The 18800-nt window shown below is 40.8% G+C and overlaps 1 protein-coding gene across 2 annotated transcripts in view; it reads right to left on the reverse strand.

Annotated features, from left to right (window-relative positions):
• Nucleotides 1-1004: 1004 nt before the first annotated feature.
• The window catches only part of LOC121954775 (coiled-coil domain-containing protein 85A-like), a 38057-nt gene continuing 20261 nt past the window's right edge, over nt 1005-18800 (reverse strand). Inside the window, exons 3-4 of one of the 2 annotated variants that reach the window (XM_042502470.1) lie at nt 2946-3003; nt 1005-1568 (exon numbers count right to left, since the gene is read on the reverse strand). In XM_042502470.1, the coding sequence (XP_042358404.1) occupies nt 1553-1568; nt 2946-3003 (74 nt within the window). In that variant the 3' untranslated portion in view covers nt 1005-1552. Of the gene's footprint in view, nt 1569-2945; nt 3004-18800 lie in introns of those variants that run through there. The other variant, XM_042502471.1, reaches the window with a different exon arrangement.

Raw genomic sequence — 18800 nt, forward strand, 5'->3', positions numbered from 1 at the left:
TCCAACTCCAAAATCAGCAAACAAAGTCAGCTCATATACTACTTCACTTGAGAAATCTCAATATGTATTAAGTGTGAAAATGAAATATAACTGTGGTTTGCAGAAATGTACAATACCAACATTTTTCCGGACAACTGGGCTATTAGTTTCCATGAGGGGGATCAGTAGTGAGGGATCAACATCTGTGGTGAACTCACTGTCAGTGCAACCTCCAAATTATGTGGTTTAGGTGATGTAACTAAACTAGCTTGTTTATGGGTGTCTGACCACTTGTGTTTGTTGCCTTATGGACTGTTGTGTCAGTCAGTATGTTGACATGCACAGAGAAGCGCACAACGGTTATAGCTCCAATAGACCATTTAATTAGACTACTGTCCTTGTTCCAGTATACAAGCACCAGGGGAAAATTAATTTATTAATTCAAGTACTGTATGTCTGACACGTCCGGTTCATCTATTACATACCAAAAAATTTAGCAAGCGGGAAAAAGAGTGCATGTGAAACGGCCAAATAATGTCTTGCTTTGTTTTCTACCTTCTTCTTCTTCTTCTTTGTTTTTTCCTGGCTTTCTTCTAGGAATTTATGCTGTTCGATTTCCAGCTCAATGTCCGGCGTGGGGACTATGGTGCGTGTGCAGAACACCTAGGCCAGTTATGGTCCGATTAAGGTGTGTACATGAGTGATTAATCTGACCCGGAACCACATTATTTAGGTGTGTCAGTCCGACTTCAAGAAATTTGACTGAATACAATTTCAGTCGGACTAACACAATAATTTTACTTTTTCTGCCATTGTGTAAACATACTGAATGTTACCATGTTCCCAAATTTCAGCCGTACCTTTGGTGAGTACAATGTTAGTATATGCTTTTAGCTTTCACATCCAATGAGGCTTCAAAATTAATAATAGAAAGTTTTAATAAAACAGATTTATCTTTCAAATAACTCAGAGAACTCTTTTAGTTTAAATGACTCAGTAACTTTTTTGTGCTTTAACCCCAGGCCCACAAAGACTTTGTAAAAGTAGTTACCATCATCACATTAGGTATTATGTTTAAAAATAATCACTGGCGTTGTGATTGTGACAAGAAGGGGCTGTAACCTCCAGTGTTTCTCCTCCATGTACAGGTTCCTTCAACCACTCTGTCTCTGTCTTTCCAAAGAGGTAGGACTATTTTGTTGGCAACACAAAGATTCTCAGCTGTCTGACATATTTTCCTCTATTTTGGCAATGCAGGGATGAGCCTCTGCCCGTCCAAACAAAGACATTCAGTCTCTTCTGGTGGTCCACAGGGAATGCATAGCAGCAGCAGCAGCAGCAGACAGGGCGGACAGAGCGTTCAAGTATTTCCAGTGTTTTGTCGCCTAGTTTCACTCATCTGCTCCCTCGCCCTCACTGCTTTATTTTTGAATTCCATTATCATTTCTCCATCCAGTTATGCCTTCGATCGACTTGTCCTGCCTTCCATCTATCCAGCCTGCTAATAACCCTCTGCTTGTCTCTCTGGGGTGTGTGTTGTCACTGCAGCATCTGATCAGGAGGCATGTCATGGTCAGGAGGCATCAAAGCTGAAAGACAAGAAGGAAAGCGTGCAATTACTACATGTGCACGCATGTATGTATATATATATATATATATATATATATATATATATATATATAATATATATATATATATATATATATAAATAAATGTGTGTGTGTGTGTGTGTGTGTGTGTGTGTGTGTGTGTGGAGCCCGTGCTCAGCAGAATGCAGGGGGTCTGTCCTCTCCTGGTAAAGATGGAGGCTGATTTATTCAGCCATTAGGAACTGCTTCATCATTAAATATTAACCCAGCGCCATCACTCACCCTGCGGCCAATGCATTAAAGCAGGGGTCACACCAGGGTGACCTCTCTCACACACACACACACACACACACACACGCACACACACACACACACACACACACACACACACACACACACACACACACACCACAAGCCACCTCCACCAAAAGTCAACAACTGCTTAAACAGCCAGAGCCGTAGCTACCTTTATAGACAGTGATGTCACATCCTCTGTGTTTTAGGGATATTTGGGGGTCTTTACAACCTGAAGAGGAGTTAACATTTTGCATTTGAATGATTACACAAATCATGTAAATGATATGTTCTCCAGCAGCATTCCTAAGTCAGTCATTATCTACTCCCCCTCATGCCAATGGAAAGTCAGGTTAAGTTTCATAGTTGACAAAACATTGCTGAAGGTTGGGCTCACATGAGTGAGCGTTCATGAGCACGGCTCCCACACTAGGAGCTACAAGTTATAGCAAGGCTAAAGACATGGCACATCGGGGCTTCAGGACACTTGGATTACTAACTACAAGCAAATTTGGAGACATTTTGTGATTTTATTATGTTTTTTCATTTGAGTTCTCGTCACCATCTGCTTCAATTGTTTGGGAGATGAGTGCAACGCCTTTTCCATCGGCATGAGGGAGAGTAGATAATGACTGAAATTTCAGTTTTGGATGAACTATCTCTTCAAGGTGGATTCTGCTATATCCAGAATCAGTATTATTATCCTTATCACCCAAACAGAATAATACATAGTAATTAGAGGTCTACATAGTATATGTAATACATATACATATACATATACATATATATAGTAATACATAGTATTAGAGGTCATCATATAAGCAAAATAGTAAAATGACTATAAAATAAAACTGAACCAAAAATATGTTACCAATGAGATGAATATATGTCAAGGTACTGCTAAAACTTGTGTGTATGTGTTCCCTTCTCTGTTTTCCTGTCTCTCCATGTTTAATTATGTCTATGTGACAAGGAGAAGGACAGGAGAAGTTGGAGCCCAAAACAGACCAAAAAAAGTGTGTGTGTGTGTGTGTGTGTGTGTGTGTGTGTGTGTGTGTGTGTGTGTGTGTGTGTGTGACTCACCTGTCCCAAAGCTTTACACTCCTACAGGAGTTGGTGCAGCATCCAGCAGATATCAGAGCTGCAAGAAAAAAAAAACATCATTAATAATCAAATCAATCTCAGCACTCACTGACAAACATGGGTATGAGTGTTTGTGTGTGTCTTTCAACCACAGAAAAAAACCATGGAGGAAAATACAATGACCAACTTGGCAAGAAATGTGCTAAGAAATTATACTATTATTATTATTATATTATATTATTAATATAGGGGTGGTTAGAGAAATATAAAAACTAGGAAAAATGTTTTAAAAAATATGTTAATATTTACTATAAATTAATGTTACAGAAAATCTATACTTTTTTTTAAATGTGTGTTTATTTTAAGGTTATTTTCTTGATACTTTTTACAGTTAAAAAAAACAATTTTAGTAAAATTTTTACTGATTTTAGTTTTGTTTTGTTTTTTTAAGCCATGTTTCAATAAGTACAACTCTCCAAGTTTCAAAGGGTTAAGCCAGTTTGCTGCTACTATTCCAAACACGCACACACACCTACAGTGAAAGGTGTACCTCCTCTGAATTGCTTCAATGACTGTGTGACACACACACTTTTCTCTTACTGTCAATCCACTCTGGTTCCCGCCATGGATGGGCAGCCACTGGCAGCACTTCCTGTTACCCATCATTCTCTCCTGTACTTTCTTTCAGTGACAGTTACCATAGATACCGTATGTCAGTCTGCTGGAATCCATTCTTGGTGCAAAAAAAAAAAAAAAAAAAGCATCACAGTCAGACCTTGATACGCGACTCTGCAATAAAGATTATGAAAATGAACTGTCAGAGAAAGAAAGGTATGTCTGCTTTGCTGACAAGAAAAAAACGGGTGCTGTTTTTTCTACTTTTCTTCTGTTGTGACCCTTTCTGTTCCTCTGACCCCTCCAGCTGAACAATGTGGCAGTATGTCGGAACAGAGCTGCCACACCAAATACTGTCACTGTCCACCACACACAAAATGACGCTGATAAATGGAAAAAGAAGCCATAATCCAAATTCTGCTCTGTTTCACTGAAAGCAGCTCTCTTGTCTTGGCAACAGAGTGTTTGAGACCAAGATGTCAGCTCGATTTGATGAGGCAACGAGACAGTTTCCCATTATCTCGCAAACAAACTGCTCAGCGTCTCACGCATCACACACACATTTCTCTCATGTGCCAAAGATGAATGTTGATTGGGTATACACAGATTGGATAAAATTGTGATATTAATGCAGTTTGTCAACGTGGTTCTTATCCTTTTTCAGTGACATACTCAGAACTGGAAGAGAGGCTGACTACTGGAAAAAAATGTTGGCATCGTCTGTTTCTAAAGACCACACATACATTACATTACTAACATTGCATGCTTCATACATATTATATCAATGTTTCTTAAGTGACAGAGTATATGAGCTGACTTTGTCCCCTGGAGGTGGAGGGGATGGTGGATAGCGTGACACCTCGGCAAGACACCTGCCAAGCCGCAGACTGCTGTCTAAGACAAACAACAAAAGTGGTTGCGATTTAGCGAGTCGTTGTTTTCTGGAGGCATTTTATGCACCAAAGTTGGTGATTTGTGACTTGCAGGGGCGTCATAGGGAGGGGAAATGTGGGACTGATTACCCAGTGCGTTCTCACTCCGAACATATCAAATATGTGCGCTCTGTCAGTGCTTTCAGCATATGAGCGTGACGCCAAAAGAAACTTTCCACCTCCAAACGAAACACAACTGGATGGTGTCAAATGAGAATGCACTCGGACAGAAGTGGTAGCATTGTTATTACATGCCAACGGACAGCCAGATGGCCAGACAGCGATGGGCAGCGTTACTTCAGAACGCGGCCAGATGGAACAGTCGTAATATGATAAATCTATAAGGTGCACGTGCACTTATAAGGAGTCTAGGATTCACTTCCTTTGTGGATGTGAGTTTTTTTTCTACACCTTACCATGTGCCTCTTTTGCCTAAACCTAACTATCAGTGACTTTGTTGCCTAATCCCAACCATCGTGATGGTCCGTCTTAGATTACATTCTTGTCAGCAGTGTTTCAACCTGCAGCGTTTCATGAGGACATGACAAGTTCCGCCCAGCTGCGTTCTAATCTGCTAGTGTGTAATAACACTGCATCTGGTTCTGTTCAGCTGATTTCTCAGCTTCATCCAATGGCATATGGACACAAAAAAGTGACTTTTGGCATCTGGACCTTACAATGAAATTCCTGCAAAAGTGGAAGTATTTGACAACTTTGGAATAAATAACAAAATAATGACATTATATGGACTTACAAAAGCAACAATGAGCTGAACATACTTTACATGCTAACTTACATTTCCATCATCAGCATCCCATTTTTATTTGTCCCCTTACTCACCTTTATCATAGTTTTAATGTATCATATCATATGGTAATAGCAGTATGTTCTGCTGTACAGTGAGTTTATCACATTTTTCTCATGTTATGTCAGAACTAAGAGACTGTCAGTTACTGCACTCAATCACAGCTGAATAGCCTAGATGGAATATAATGATCCAACATAACAAAATCAGCATGACCAGAGCTAGCATGGCAGTGTGTACCAGTGCAACAGGAAGATTACTTTAAGTGAACACACACTGCTGCGCCGTAACAGCCGTTTCTGCCGGTTACCACGGTGGAACTAATGCCTGCTGTACGTGTTGTACAACTCAGAGTGAGCATGTGGCAGAGCAGCTGTGGAGAGGAAGAGAGGCTGACCACTGACTGTGGTCATTTATCAACCCACAAACACAGCTTAACCAGTCCGTGTGTGTGTGTGTGTGTGTGTGTATACAGGATGCTGATGAATATTCTAATTACAGAGGAAACGCTGACAGTTCTTTGGATCATCCTGTGTTACTCCATCTCTCTCTCTGTTTCATACATTCACACTGCCCTCATTCTCACTCGCTCTCATGTTGACCTGCTTACGCCTCTGGTTTTGTCTCAGTGGTCCAGGCTGTCAGACACAAACACACACAAACACACACACACACATACACATACACACACGCGCCTCTGGGTTGTTTCACAGCTGTGTGCTCTGCTTCGCTTCAATGCGCCTCCCTGTGTGTGTCAGAGAGAGTGATGGACAAAGGGAGGAAGGGTTGGAGGCACAGGAGAATGCACGTTCAGGGCAGTGTGAATTTTGGCAGCTATTTTAGATTTAGTCTTAATCCTTTCGAACCTGGATTGATATTGGTTCTCTTGTGCTGTGTTTATATGCCTTTCACAAGCATTCTAAATCTGTAGAACTTAAGAAAATTGGTAATGGGCAACCTGGCAAGAAATGTCTAGAAAACTGCAAAATAAATAAATAAATAAAAGTAAAAATAAATAAATAAATAAAAACTGAAAATTACAGTGTAGGTGACAAGACAATTACTTAAAAATTAGCTGTCGATAATCTGTTAAAAGAGGAAAAAATGTCCAGAGAACTATATTTGTAAGTCTTAAAATTATGCTAGAAAAAAAAAAAATATTTTGTTTAATTTTATTTTATTTTTTTACACTTTTTATGTGGTCTTTTTGTTTTTACTTTTGGATTTTGCCTTTTTCCTTTTTACAAAAGTAAAGATTTAAAAAAAAAATCTAAATTTTCATGCAGTCTTTTCCAGGGCATTTAGTTTATTTTCACTTTTTGTTAATTTCCCACTAATTTCTGGGTCACTTCTTCTAAAACTTCAATGTTTTTGAACAAAATCAGTCCAGTTTGCCTAAGTTTCCAATAGTTAATCATCAAGATCTATTTCAGGTCAACATCTCGTCTTAGTCAGGGAAAAAAGGTTGTTGACAATTTTTACATTTGTTAACAAAATTACCACTGGTTCAGGAAGAGAAAGAGAGACATTGGCACTTTAGCAATTTTAGCATTTTAGAGAGGAGATAACAGAATCTGAGGATCTCTTTGAACAAGAGGACTGGCCTTCTGTCCCACATCAAAGAGCACACACACACACCCACACACGCCTCATACACACCTCAATCACGCATACACACTAGGTGGTCGAGCACACACACACACACACACACACACACACACACACACACATAGGGCAGGTGAATATGCTGCATCTATTTGAATAACTTACACATAAAGCAGGCTTGGAGCCCACACCTGGACACTTGTATTTTTGTGTATGTACCCTCCTACAAAGGGGTTTTAAATTAGTGTGTGCACATGTGTATTTAAAAATGGTGTGTGTGATGGTCAGTGTACTAGAATATGGGCTCTATTAATATGCAAAATGTTCCTGTTTTGAAATAATAGGAAAAAAGACTTCAAAGCTGACTAGAGATGAATTGCCAGGGAAGCAGCTGTTGGCCTAGTTAGCAGGCCTGTCCTTAACACAGGACCTCTGATCACACAGGCACACACACATCCGTCCATCCCCCCCCCCCCCCCCCCCCCCACACCCCCCCCCCCCCCCCCCCCCCCCAACAGCCTTTGGATGCTCACACAAGCTGCCAGCTTCAGCTGAACTTTGCCTGAGACCTCTGCTGACCTCCCAACGCGTTATTATGCATGTAAGTGTACTTCCATTTGTTCATCTGGGCCCGTGTGTGTGTGTGTGTCCCTGATTTCCCTGAACTGTAGCATCCCATAATCCACCAGGCCCTCAGGTTAACACTTAATGACTTTCTTGCCAAATATTCCGAAGCTCCGCCACCTTCTGACTCACTTGCTCATATAAAAAGAGGACCCACATTACTGTATGTCATATACAGTTAACCTGCAGCAGGCCAGATTTTTATGAAAAACATCAGCCAACATCATGAAATAAAGGGCTGTAAAAGAGAAAAGGAAAGCTACTCCCCCCATTGGACATTTAACTTAACATTCTGAACTGCTGACATCTGACTTCCTGTCCCTCTCTCTTTTGTTAAGCGTTGATTTGTCATAAATATGTTTATGCATTTTGCTTGTACACACTCTTATTCATGCTCATGCATAAATACACAAATGTACACAGATCCATACACCCTCAGGACATTTTTTTTCTTTTTTTTTCTATGTCTTTGTTATTTCATATTGGCCTTCTAATTGCAGTTTATTAATACTATGTCTACTTTTCCTATGTGCTTTTTTTTCTTGATACTGTAGGATTATGAATTTGTTTTTGTAATCCATTTTGAGATGAGATTCTCTTATAAACCTTTGAGGGGTTTTCTGCAACTCACCTGCACAATTTGCTTCTATTTTGTTGTTGTTCTGCTGGTTTGTTTTTACTGTGCAAAAGAAATTGATAAAAAATAAAATTCAATAGAAATAAAACAGTCAAATCTTATATGGAGAAAAAAAACCACCAGTGTGCTAAATCTGAAAGGCTGAACTACATTTCCCGCCACCTGAGGTGATTTCTGGGTAATGAAGTCTTTGGACAGCCATTTAGCTTACAGTGGCTTAGCAACTAGGGATGCTGGTTAATCAGATCAGTTAATCAGTTGATCACTGGTTTTGATTGGTTACACTCTTCAATCTGAGGTTAATTTTGATATTTTTCTGTGTACTGCACTGTGCACCACCCACGTCTGGTGGGAGCTGGCTAGTATTGTTCATTCAGACCATAGACTGTATATTAAGAGGACAACATGACAGTTTCCACAATGCGTAACTTTACAGTCTTGATCGCCCCCTGGTGTCTGTCTGCAGTACAGGTCATAAAGCCCGCCCTTCTATATTACTGAATGGGGCATAGGCCAAACTAGAAAATCAAAGTACATGGTAAATACGCTTTTCCCAAAGATAGTTTCTGTCACTGAAGGTAGTTCTTGTCACCCTGATGTTTGTTCGAGTGTTTGTTTTTATAAGTTCTGTTTTAATGAGTTATTCAATTATACAAAAAAGATGATTTTCCCCTATGAAGACAGCTGTGACAGCCAATCCATGCGCTCGCATTTAATAGGGCTGCTCCGTTTTTTCCCCCCATTGTTAATTTTGTGTAAAAATGTAAAGATTGTCGTCAACGACCTTTTTCTGCCCCGACTGACCGGGAATTCTTCACAAAATCAAATTATTTTATAGTTCAGTTTCATCAAAGTGTTTTCGATTTGTCACAAAGTGCTGCCTGCCTGTCTTTGTGGATGCAATTAGGTAAGCAACCACAGTGACATACAATAGATGAGCAGACAAGGATATGCTGATGGACACTGGCAGGAGAGGGTGACTGATGATGATGCAGAACTTTGGTGTTTGGAGTCATATTGAGGTCAAACTGCACAGCCACAGCAGTGTAACACAGAGAGGCATCGAGAGTGACAGTGCAATACTACACTTGCAGATTGAAGTGGTTCAAACATCCAACTGCTGACATATGCATAATGGTGCATTTCATGCAGGAGTTTGAGAAAATGCATGTCTGAGTCCACAGAGTACACTGAACATCAAGTCTTCTCTTTCATTCTTATTAATCTGTTTCCCCTGAGTGTAAACTGCTACTGACAATCTGCTTTTCCATACCTTTCTTTTCCTTTATGTGCTAAGTACTTCAAATAGGCTTGTTTGGATTGAGTTACACTGAGGTAAAAAAAAAAATACCAGTGGAGCATATAACCTACAATGTAACACACACACGCACAAAGACAGTGAGCATCTAGCAGGAAATTAGTGTGTCATTGCTAGTTCAGCCCGAAGCATACACCCACATACTTCACTGCATCTCTCTCTCTCTATCTCTCTCTCCCTCCCTCTCACTCTCATTGATGCTACTGTCAAATTAACTGTCCCTTGGTAATGTTCCCCTCCATTAGCAACAAACCAACTGTGTTCCTGCAGGGTATTCACAAAGACAAACATTCACATACACAGTACAGCAGGCTGGATACAGTCGGATAGTGAGCAATAATTAGGTTTCAAATAAATCTGCATCAGTTTTGTATCCAATAGCGATTGCACCAAATCCATCTATGGACATGGTTTAGCAGCGCTGCTAACAAGAGAGCAAATTTGCTAGAATAGCAAACTAATGACTCACCCTACTCTGCCTTACTCTTGCCTTACCCTGACATTCTTACCCTAAATCATACCAATCCCACTTATCTTGCCTAAACCCAACAAACCCAACCAACAAAAGCAACTAGTACTAGCCAATCAGTGGTAGTACGGAAGGGCGATCATTCCTTCGCTATCCCAAGGAGAATCAAAAGAGGAGAAGTCTTCAATGACGTCACTCCACTGGGGCACAACACACTGGTTCACAGTTCTCATCCCAACTCGTCACATGGTGCCCCCTCTGTCGGTCACCTTATGCATCTAGTTATGATGTTTAAGGTGTCCTTGTACGTCTGCTGTTTACGCTCCAGGATGCCATGACCGTGATGTCAACATATGCACATGATGGGATGAAGCAGTATGGTCCTTATGTTTACACAACAGCATGGACTGTCACAATGATTGGGATTAAGCAACAAAGTCATCAATGGCTAGGTTTAGACAAAAGAGGCACATGGTAAGGTGTAGAAAGAAAAACCAACACACATTTGAGACAGAGCTCCAGACACCTGCACGAAGGTCAGTACACAGGACACCGTTTACTGTTTACCATTGTCCACAGGCACAATGGTAAAGTGTCCAATTTCTTTAGGCAATGATCAGGTGCATTCATAAAAAGCAGATCACCATAATCCAACAATGTGAGGTTTGAACAACAAAGTTTGGTCAATATTAATACCAAGATACTTACAGATGTTAACCATTTCAATTTCAACTCCTTGGGCAGTTAGGATCTTAGGAGAAGTAGATGGGAGCTTTTTTCCATTTGAAAAGAGCATGACTTTAGATTTGTCTGCATTTACAATGAGCTTGAGTTGAGTCAGATGGGACTGAACAACATGCATCAAAGGCAGACTGCAGCAGTGTTAGAGTTTGAGCTGCCGAGGGAGACGAGCAGTAGATAATGGTGTCATCTGCATAAAAATGAAAAGCAGCATTTGATAAACTGATACAAAGATTATTCACATATATGATGAACAACAATGGACCTAAAATGGAGCCCTGGGGCATGCCTTTTGATACAGGGAGGGAGGTAGAAGAAGACCCAGCAAACTGGACACACTGTGCACTATCAGACAATTTGTGAACCAACCTACAGCATGACCAGATAGCCTGATATTACAGAGCCTATCCACCAGGATGACATGATTGACTGTGTCAAAAGCTTTTGACAGGTCAAGAAAAAGAACAGCACAATATTTTTTGCAGTCAAGTGCATCAATAATATCATTCACCACTTTAGAAGCAGAATGGTTGTGCTGTGTTTTTTCCTTAAGCTGGACTGAAGCACTTTTGAACAGCCTTGCACTATCCTAGGAAACCCAAATCTGCATCCTTGCTGGATGTAAATTTGCAAGGTAGAACTAGAGGTGAGCTCTTGTTCTGTTCCTCCTTCTGTTTTGTAAGACTAATAGCTGTTTTTTCTTTTCTTTGCGAAAGCATGTGCTTGATGCACAACTGCTGATTGTGTCACTTTTATATGCCGATGTACCTGATTGTTAAGTTCTGATCTCATGAGAAAGTGTCCTCGTAAAAAAGGTAATGCACTTTATGTACCTTCTACATACAGCAAGTTAGGGCAATAGTTGTTATGCATATATGTAAGCCATCAAGGAACATGCTGGTATTAGCTGGTAACCAAGACCAGCTGACTGTCAGTTAACAAGCAGTCACATAGTTTATTCAACAGGCATATTTGAACCCCAAACTTTTAAAACACATATCTTTTTTATTGAGCACTTTTCAGACTTTCTGTGAAGGTGACTCCATGGTGTAAGTTGTATTTGATGCCGAAGATTTGCATTTTTTCTCTATAAATGTATCTGATTTTATAAAAATTGATTCATTTCACAGCAAAAATGTACCTGGTGTGACATTTCATTCATTGATTGTTTCAGCCACTTTAGGGCAGCAGACCAGCCATCAAACAAAATATTGACATTTAATGGCCGAAAGTTGATATGGATAATGTGTTAGACCATCAACACCACCTAAACTGAGACCAGGTCATGACTGAGGCCAGAGTGTGTCGAGACCGAGACAAGACCAAGACTTTGAGTGGTTGAGACTGAGTCAAGACCAGACCAGTGTAAGTTCCACACTGCATGACACACTTATGATAAAACGTGGAAACCATAGGCACTCCTCAAACTGATCTCAAAGATCCACATACCCATAAAAACAGCCACAGATTTTTTTTCTCAGTTACTGCCATGCTGTACATATGTGTATATGTAGCATACCATCAGAAATGTCTTGATAAAGTAATCAAATGACATTGCAAAAGTGAAATTTATGTGGGAATTTTGCTTGTGGTGTTAAGAGCAAAAAAAAAAAAAAAACACTAAGGAGCTGAAGTCAGCAAAACCATCTTATTTCAACATTCCTTTGTTGCACATGCAATTTAGTGAAATCTCTGTAGTTGTGGTCTTGACTGGTGTTGACATTAAGTCCTCTTTGTCTGAGGCCAAGAGAAGACCCAGGAAAGTGCGGTCAGTTCCGAGACAAGACCAATCTGAAGAACAGTAAAGATGTAGGCCATAAAGCAATGCTATTCTGTGGAGTACATAATCAGTATAGTTTAGTTTATTGGAAATGATTATATCCGAGTAAAGTTTAGGATGTTTCAGCCAAATCTCACTCCGAACACGTCAAATACAACCACTCTGTCAGTGCTTTCTCAGTAAAAAGGTGAGGCCAAGCCACTTTCTGTGTCCAACCTGAGTGTGGCCGGACGGTGTTGGATGAGAATACGCTCAGACAGAACATGTGGCATATAATACACCTGCAGACATGGCACCAAGCACATCCACATGCAACATGCACCAGTGGCATCACTTGTAATAACGTTGTCGGTAACAACATGATATAAGGTGAGCCAGTGCACTAATAGGGTGGGTGCATGGAGAGGTGGATGGTACCACAAACAATTGACTTTTGTACAGAAGGCCAGAGTTCATGTCCCGTTTGGAAGTGAGTTTTTTTTCTACACCTTACCATGTGCATCTTTGCCTAAAACTGATTTTGTTGCCTAATTCCAATTATCATAGGAGTCCACACTGTTATTTAAACTTAAGGACCATGCTGCTTTCTGCATGCTGTGATATCACAGTAACGGGTTGCGTCATCCCACAATGTGCATTTTTTGACATCACGGTAACGGCATCCCAGTGCCTAACCAGCTGACACAGAAGGATACCTTAAAACATCATAAGTAGACGCAGAAGGTCACTGACTGAGTGGCACCATGTGGCGAGTTGGAATGGGAATGTGTTGGATGTACACGTTATGTAATTCCTCAGTGAGGTTAACAACATTATGGTACTTGGAGGAACATAGGGTCTAAGCAGGGACTTGTAAAAATTGAGTTTGACGGCTGACTTTGCAGTTGCCTAGCAAAAAATACAGGACACTTCCAGGCTTAGCCTCTCATTTCCATTTGGCCCTGATGTGTTCATGTTTCCTTGTGGTGACAGACTTCGCAAGTTCAGCTTAAAAAAATGACATTCAATGTGTATCCCATGGTTGCATCTGCTTTCATGAAAGAAAAAAGGCTCCATTTCATCTTGAATGCAGTGAGAACAGGAAGTGGAATATGTCCTGACCCCTCCCCTGCTCCCCCACACAAAAACCACACACACACATTTGCTCTGCCTCAGCCTGTCACTCTGACACAAACTCTGGTTGTGGTCCATCTCTGAGGGGGCTGCACACAGCACAGGGAGCAGATGCAGGTGTGTTTAACCTGAAATCAGGGGAAGGACAGTTACATCATGTTCTAGAACATTTATATTCAAAGGAGGGTTCCTGATCACACCACAGACATGTCATCTAAACAACATAGTCCACATATAACCACGCTCTGATACCGAGTCATCACATGTTGTTGCTTTGCAGTGAACTTCCACATTTACACATTATGTTTTATGTATCCATCTGGGTCAGCTGTTTATGTTCCAGGATGCCGCTACCATGATGTCAACAAATCCACATGGTTGGAATAAGCATCATGTGGTTATGTTTAGACAACACAAGCATATGGTAACCAACGGCAGGATGTTAACAAACGCACATGCTTCCACAGATGTTTAGGTTTAGGGGAAGGTGGCACATGGTAGGGTGTAGAGAAAAATACATTCAGATAGGAAGCAAACACCAGACTCCTACATGAAAGCCCATGGTTTTTGGCATCCATCATGCAGACACAACAGGTACTGTCTGGCTGTTTGTCAGCATATAATAACACATAGACTGATTCTGTCTGGCCATCACCTGATACAAACCAGCGGTGTTTCATGTTCACACCAAAGATGCACAAAAAGCACTGTCAAAGTGGCACTATTCTACAAGGTGGGCATGAGAACGGGCTGTACAATCCCATTGCAATTTCCTTTTGAATACACTCTGTCATCCGCCAAACTACATGACAGATACTGGGTTTTTGGCATCCATCATGCAGACACAACAGGTACTGTCTGGCTGTTTGTCAGCATATAATAACACATAGACTGATTCTGTCTGGCCATCACCTGATACAAACCAGCGGTGTTTCATGTTCACACCAAAGATGCACAAAAAGCACTGTCAAAGTGGCACTATTCTACAAGGTGGGCATGAGAACGGGCTGTACAATCCCATTGCAATTTCCTTTTGAATACACTCTGTCATCCGCCAAACTACATGACAGATACTGAAATTACAGAGAAATTTTACAAGACTTGCCCCCAAGTTTGCCTAAATTCAAACATATTCAAAATAATTACAAAATGCAAAAGCGTATATCCTCATTGTAGCTCTGTATCCAGCCAATATTTGTATGTGGGGCCCATGCAAATGATAAATGGGCTGGAAAATGGGCCTTAAATGGGATTGTCCATGATCCAATAATGGCCCCATACCAATTGCCCACATTGGTAGGTTTATCGAGGTGGGTTATACTCAGGCTACCTGGGTGCCAAGAGGTTATGGGCCCAAAATGTGTATCTTATCTGGGACCCACTTGGGAAATTCACTAGTTACACACATGGGCCACACAAACAAATGTTGTCTGGGCAGTTATAACGTAGTAACCTACTCGTGACTTCGTTTTTCCAGAGGAAAGCTTTTCGGGATTTTTCAGACTAATAGCTGATAGTCACAGTTGGGGCTGATGTGCTAGCAGTTAGACTTCTTCAGCCATTTAGGAACCCCAAAAATAAATGCACCCTGGCAGCATGCATCTCATCAAACCTCTGACAATATATGAATCATTACTCGCCTCTTTGAAAATGCTAGCAGGCCTGACCTTATGACTCTTGGTCTGTTGAAGTTATCTATTATTAAACTGTGTGTGCCCTCTGTATGTGCCATAGTTGTTAATCAGGAAGTGAGAGGTGAGCGCAAGTCTGATTTTACAGTTAAGTTTCATTATAATGGAGAACAAATCATCGATCTGAATATATATAGAAGCTATAAACATGGAATATGTAACATTGCTGGGTTCATCTAACTGGGGTGTTATAAGGTGATGTTTTTTGCCATTGCTCTGAACCTTTCCTTATCTCCTATGTTGTGTTATATTGTCTCCTATGTAGGAGGTATTATCTCCTGCATGTGAGATATTGTCTTGAAATGTTGTCCAAAACCTTAGTTTACCTCATACATACAAGATAATATCTCACACATAGGAGATAACACCTCCCACGTAGGAGATAATATGACACAATTTAGGCGATAATATGAGACAAACTTAAGTTTTGGCCATCTTTATCTGCAAATGAATAAAAAAATAAATAAATCACCTAACATCTAAGGGCTTCCACTTTAAAAGGAGTTTAAAGAGAGAAATAAGGGGGAAGAAAACAGCACAGATCTGGTAGAGAGAAAGGAGGGAGGGACGTGCGTGCTTCACCCAGAGTTACTCACAGTCATCCTGAAAGACGCAATGACCTTCAGCTTGGCACATAGCTGTTATGACACATCACCAAGGTAAATACTCACTGTTCTTCAAGCACACACACACACACACACAGTCAGAGCATGCGTCAGCCTGTCAACATGCGTCACACACATTGTTAGTCGTGCCAGTCCTCTATTCAGTTAGATTCAATCCAAAGTCTCAGTGATGGAGTTAGACGACATATTCTCTCTCTGGTGGTGTGAAACAAGGAGGCTCATACTTCTGCCCACACACACACCATATTGACACACACACTAACAAATCTGATTTCCGGTTTTCTATCAACCACACACGCAGTCCAGTTGTCAGGAGCTGGGGGAACAGATTGTGGGGGCTTAGTTGGCATCGAGGGTCACGAACGTCTGTTCCAACCCCCCTCCACAGGGAATTCAATTTGGGATAAGAGCCAGCCAACTCTCCCTTCGTTCTGCCCTGTTGGACATTCATCCTCACAGACCGCTGCTGGATGAGGGAACACACGCCCACATGGTGGAGATGGGATGTAAGTCTAATGATGCCCGTGGGGAAATTTCATCATTGCAGCAACAGATTTTAAGTCAAAATATGAAACAAACAAAGTGAGACCGGATAGGAGTGAAAAAAAAAACACAACAGAGAATCGGATATGTTTAGAAGCAGAGTCAGTAGGTGTAATATTAGATCAGCATCGAACCTGCGCATTGGTACATAATATACAAGACTTATTGGCCAATGAGTCCAGTTTAAAGGACTGTTTGTTGCATTTTATGTGCTTTTCATTCTTCATTTTTTGATTACTTTGGCTGTGTTCATGTATATGGCATAACCTTTAACAAGATTGTGTATTTTTGTTTAATCTTGGATTTTCCAGTTCAGCTCCTACAATAAGTCTGAAATACACTGTGGAAACTAAATTGTTATATTCATACTGTTAAGTGCAAAAAATGCGCCATTAAAGCCATTCTAACTGCAATTTTTGATCCCACAGCCATCAGCATAAAAACATGGATTGTATTATTTCTGGGTGTCATTCTGGGATTTTTGCTTGGAATTTGTCATTTTTACTATTTTCCACTTGATTGCATAATTTTTACCATATTTGGCATATGTAGAAAATACATGCTATTTCCACAAAGTGCACTGTCACAGTCAGTGTTACTGCCAATCATTGACATATTGCAGGTTGCAATAGTCAAAAAATGTACTTTGCATGCAGTATATTGAAAACAATTCATTTCTGTGTTTGATGCATCAGGAGTTGACTTGACTTATTTTTTTTCTCTAACCAAAAAATTAAGAGAAAATGTAAAAGAAATTTCAGAGAATGTTGCTGCATGAGGCCCAGTGGTTGTGTCCTCCAAATTTAGCCACACAAGACTCCATTTTCGGACACATCTGGAGAAGCCTTGAGTTGAGACAGGTCTTGTCAACCCTTTGTGACACTTCAGACTTCAGAGAGTCCGGCTCCTGAATGAGACACAGCAATGTTGTTTTATGTATGGCCATAGCTGCAACATTCAAAGATAGCCTCTTATCTCTCTGTCTGCCGTCGCTGTCTGGAGGGTAAAATCATTGTCTGTCTCACAGTTTGATTTAGAGAAACTGTTTTGATGATGGCAGGGGGACATGCTGTCTCTGAGGCACTTAAAGGAATCTGCCTTCGCTGGGGAATTAGGATCATTTGATTATTGAGGGATTTCGCTTCTGACTCATTGGGACCATCATCACAGCCTTATTGATATGGGCTCATCGTACACATAAAACATGACCCCATGGAGGCAGAAATGCATTATGGGAGGGAGGTCCACAGCTGGATCATTAAATTGGCAATTAGGTTGACATATTTTAGTGGTTCTTCAACCGGTTCAAAAGTTTGGCACCAGGCAGCAATTGTCGAATTATTTTGAGATTATAAATGACGTGCTTTACATGGCTCTATGTAGTCTTCCAGTAAAGTAAAACCTGTGTATAAAAACAAAAAAATTGCCTGGGTGAAAGACAGACGCTGCTGTGCTGTGATGAGAAATAATCTGGCTCAGTATCAGTGTCTTGGCAAAGATAGACACTAATGAGAAAGAAAGATGGAGCCTCCTGTTTATAGATATGTTGCTTTTTACTTTCACAAAAGTTAGTTTCTAGCTAAGACAACTTCTTAAGAGCTTCTTTAACAAGTTCTCATCCCAAGTCATCACATACTGCCACTTTGCAGTGGACTCCCACGTCTACATATTACACTCTAGGTATCCTTCTGCGTCTGCTATTTACGTTCCGTGATGTCACTTTGATGTCAGCACAAGCACATGGTAGGATGAGACTGCAAGTGGTTATGTTCAAGCAACAAAAGCACATGGCAAACAACCAGGATGTCAACAAATGCACATGTTGGCACAGATGGTTAGGATTAGGGGACAGAGGCAAATGTTAAGATATGAAAAAAAAACCCATCACATACAGACAGGAAGTGAACACCAGACTCCCGCCACCATTCCTGTCCGCCCTACAGGCACCCTCGCGCTTCTAATATTACGTAGTTAGCGGCATATCAGGCCGGTGTATCATTTTGACATGGCAGGTGCCTTCCAGTTGTCGGCAGGCATATTATAACACAGCGACCAGTTCTTTCCAGCCGTGGTCTGACCTGACGCCGTTCAGCAGCATGTTATGCGCACATCAAAGGTAGCTTTTGGTGTCAAGATCTTACACCGTAAGCATTGCAAAAGCGTTGAAATTTGACAACTTCATAATAAGAACAGGTTGATTCTGCTGGATGTGCCAATAAGCCACCAGCTTAGCGACAGAAAAGATGACAACATGGCGACAACGAGAAAATATCGTCTGACTCCAATGTGCGGCCGATAAATAAGGGCATTCTTATTATTTAATTTTCATTAACCCTAATGCATTCCATTGGCTGGT

The sequence above is a fragment of the Plectropomus leopardus genome, chromosome 15, assembly GCF_008729295.1.
Source record: "Plectropomus leopardus isolate mb chromosome 15, YSFRI_Pleo_2.0, whole genome shotgun sequence".
Lineage (NCBI taxonomy): Eukaryota > Metazoa > Chordata > Actinopteri > Perciformes > Serranidae > Plectropomus > Plectropomus leopardus.